Source organism: Buceros rhinoceros, unplaced genomic scaffold, assembly GCF_000710305.1.
Source record: "Buceros rhinoceros silvestris isolate BGI_N320 unplaced genomic scaffold, ASM71030v1 scaffold34667, whole genome shotgun sequence".
In the NCBI taxonomy this organism is placed as follows: domain Eukaryota; kingdom Metazoa; phylum Chordata; class Aves; order Bucerotiformes; family Bucerotidae; genus Buceros; species Buceros rhinoceros.
This window is the reverse complement of record NW_010424500.1, coordinates 1,555-5,329: the sequence shown is the minus strand read 5'-3', so window position 1 is coordinate 5,329 and position 3,775 is coordinate 1,555. Positions and strand designations below refer to the sequence as shown.

General features: G+C 54.0%; 1 protein-coding gene across 1 annotated transcript in view; it reads right to left on the bottom strand.

The window, feature by feature from the left end:
• PRPF3 (pre-mRNA processing factor 3) overlaps positions 1-3,360 on the bottom strand; it is a 9,788-nt gene extending 6,428 nt beyond the window's left edge. The window contains exons 1-2 of the mRNA XM_010140827.1: positions 3,179-3,360; positions 2,293-2,423 (exon numbers count right to left, since the gene is read on the bottom strand). Coding sequence (XP_010139129.1) covers positions 2,293-2,423; positions 3,179-3,323 — 276 coding nt within the window. The 5' untranslated portion in view covers positions 3,324-3,360. The remainder of the gene's footprint in view (positions 1-2,292; positions 2,424-3,178) is intronic.
• Between the last annotated feature and the right edge of the window lie 415 nt (positions 3,361-3,775).

The following is a 3,775-nucleotide window of genomic DNA, read 5'->3' as shown; positions in this document are numbered from 1 at the left end:
GGTTCAGCACTTCCAGGGCGGCACTCGCAGATCTACTGGTAACCCCACAAGGAGCCTGCGCCCTGGTCCCGCACCACAGAAGCATCACTGATGATCCATCCGAGAGCGTGAAGAACAGGAGACATCACAAGGACATGCCCGTGTACAAGCCACCATCATTCCCTCAAAGGATTTTTGGCACTGAGGAGGTTTAAGGTCTCACTCAGCTGCCTGCAGAGATAGAAAATACCTGCCCACGAGCTGACCTGACCGGGCTAAAATGGTTTCCTCATCTTCTGCCAACTTCAAAGGGTGTGGTGAAGGAAGCTGTGCTGCCCTAACCATGCCCTACCGTGCCCCAGACCCAGGGCAGGTCACACTCCAAAACAACCGACCAGCTCGGATCCAAGAGACACTCAAACCGAGCCACCCCGGAGACACGCAGCTTGGAGAGCAAGGACCACGCTGACGGATCACACACAGCCCGAGGGTCACGGAACCAAAGGCAAGGTGGGCTTTGAGCGGAGCTCTGGTCCAGCACACCCCAACTCGTGAGGCTGCGGCGACGGATATTTTTGTCTCGGCAGTGCCTGGTTTGTGTGCAGTCAGCAGGGTTTTGTCTGTGCAACGGCATTACTGGTGTGTGTGTGTGTGAAGGTGTTATTTGAAAAGAAAATATACACACCGGTTGTAAGCGTTAGTTGCAATCCCTTCTTCACTATACCGGTTCATATTCTACAAGGACACTTCCTCATGCAGACACAGGTACTTCTCGGAAAACCTACAAGTTCAAGAGAAAGGACTTGCCCATAGTATAAAGTGTGTAAACCGTGACGTTTTAGTTCCTGAAACTTCCCAAGCAATGACCTACCCCGCAAGAGTCAACCGAGGGGACGGCCGGCAGGCTGGGCAGCAAACAGGAGCAGTGCGCAGCACTCAGAGTAAATCCACTGCTTGGTGATACGTGTGCAAGCACAAAATGGACTCAGAAACCTGTGCTGGGGTGAGGGGAAGGTCAGCCTGCAAGTACGACCGTGATCTGAGAACCTCACCAGACCATCTCGTGTTACAGAGCTTGACCTCAGTCCTCCAAGAAAGGTGATTCCGGAGAGGAGGGCTGAGGATTTGGCAAGAGAGACCCGTCACCACAGTGGGACTTCAGAGAAGAGGAGAGGTTTGCTTTGCCGCCTCCCAGCTGGGAAGCCGAGAACCCCACCAGCAGTCACCAGCAACACTTCACTGGAGCAGAATCTCCTGCTCCACACCCAGCCGGCACGAGATCCGCCCCTGGCGAGAGGCTGCTGCTCCCTCCACCCGCCCCGTCCTGCAGCCACGAGGAAGAGGAAAGGACGGAAAAGCCCGAAAATGGGCACAATCCAAAATCTCAGCACAGCATGTGGCTGCACCAGCTCCGCTGTTTTAATGTGCGGAGCCTTCGTTACCCAGACCTGGAGAAGACCCCTTCTGGCACTGGTTGAACCTCAGCCAGATGGTGGGAGAAAATTCAAATTTCTGACAGAAAACGGAGTGGAGGTAGCTGGCTCCCCACACACCGGAGGAGATGCAGATCCCGAGCGAGGTTATTCTAACTCACGGAGGTTAAGCGCTGACTAAAGCTGCCACGGAGAAACGCGGATTGTCATAAAACAGGAATCTCAAGAAAAGTGAAAGGGAATTTCCTGCATAAGCAGGAGCAGGATGGAGAGCGACCCCTTCTGAACTGGAGTTTGGAAACAGTGCAACGGCAGCGGATGGCGAGTAAAGTCTTCAGGAGCAGAGAGAAGGTGACAACAGGTTGGGATGCATGAGGCTTCCAGACAAGATGGGAGAAACACCAGAGCACTGGTGATGAGCCTCGTGCTACGACGGGGGTTATCAAAAATCACACACACCCCCCATGGATTCCAGATGGGAAACAGAATGAAAACCCATCAGATCTCCCACCAGAGAGCCCCACTCGCTCGCTGAGAGTGGGGCTGGGAACACCGACCTCAGGCTCCCAGTGAAAACCCAGCACTGGTAAAAGAGACCAAAAGGAAACGGACACGGTTCAAGAAATTAAGAGGCCAAGTTTCCACCTCGCTGCCCGTACAGCGAGCACGGCGCTACCTCAGCCGAAGGCCAGAGAACTGCGAGACAAAGGCTCACATGCCTCATCCCCGAGAAGAGTCTTTTCTCTTGAACTGTAAGATGACGAGGTACCTCTCTGGGAGAGGAGAGTGTGGCAGTGCTGCCTCTGAACCACTTCAGCCACCGACTCACAGCAAAACCAAACACACGCACACACAAAAGCCATCGATAATCAATAATCACCTTCAGCTCTCGCTTGCGGTTCCGGTCGCTGTTGGACTTGGAGTGCCTGGAGCTCCGGCCTTCCTCCACTGCTTCAAAGAGCTTGTCCACAAAGCGCAGGGTGGAGTCGTCGAGGAAGGGTTTGAGGTGGTCTGGGAAAGAGGAGTCGTCAGGTTAGTCCAGAATCTGCTGCTTGGGATGAGCAGGAGGACGGACCATTTCCACGGACTCCTGCAAAGCTGTGAACGCCTGTTTAGAGGAGGACGCAACCCTGCCCACGCGGTGAGGGCTGCGCCCTGCGCTCCGGAGGCCTCTGGGGTCTGTGCACCTCGCTGTCAGGAGCTTTAAACTCCGGACTGAGGGAGTGCACACCTCCACCAGACAAAAATTAGGGCTCTAATGGTCAAATAAAAAAAAAAAAAGCAGCCAGGGGTTAAATTATCATTTTCAACTCCTCTAGACAAAGAGGCCTTAAACTGGTTTTAAATTCCTTGGTTTCTGTAACAGATTCCAAAGCTTTTGATCACATCTCACCCACACACGTGTATGTGCACACACGCGTCAAGGCCGAGTCAGAACCACGCCACGCACGCTCGAGAGCTTCCAGCTCTGGGGGGTTCGTTTGATTTTTTTTTATAAAGCTCCCTCAACACAAACCAGATTTCGCACCTGTAAGGGTGGCATTTGCCCCCCAACTCCACCAGCCTCCGCTGGCAACGAAACCGTGACTGGCGGCACACCACCAGCAGCAGGTCGGGCTTGTGGGAACAGTGGGAGCAAGTTTGAACCTGACTTGAGGCCGTTTCAAGGCCACCTGGGGATTGGGGCGTGCCCGTTGCCTCTGCGGAGGGCTCTGCCCACCTCTCTGGACAGCAGCAGTGCCAGGGTCAGGGCCCGCGGGACGTACCAGCTGCTTTCTTCTTGTCCATGCCCTTCCCGACGCAGTTCAGGGCCGCGGTGACCACGGTGGGCTCCGAGAAGCCCAGGACTCGCTTCACCGTCTTTTCTATCCATGGTTTCAGCTCATCCAATTCCCTTTTGGAGAGGGACATCTTTGCCAGGAGCTGGATTCAATGATTTTCCTTGTACCTGTAAAGAAGAAAAGAAAACCCACAGAAGACTAGTAAAACACACTGTCAGATTATCACTGCTTCCATCCCGCGCTCTTCTCCGTCACGAGCAGCTGGTGAAAGCTCCTGGAGACAACTTCTGCTCCCTTATTTTTAAAACACAAGTTAAAATTAGACGAGGAAAGGACACCCTGCGGGCATCAAACTGGTCCTCCCACACAGGGCTCCACTTTCACACACCAATCCACCCCAAATGGGGTGAGAAAGGCCGGTCTGGGACACCTCTTCACTCCTCAGCTTCTCGTGGAACTCCCCTATTCTCCTGGCTGCTGAGCAGGTGTAAACACACCTCGAGACCCGCTGGTTTGCGCTGGCTCAACAACCCTTTGAATAGATACAGAAGAACCTCCTTCGCCCCTAATTAGTCTCTTTCC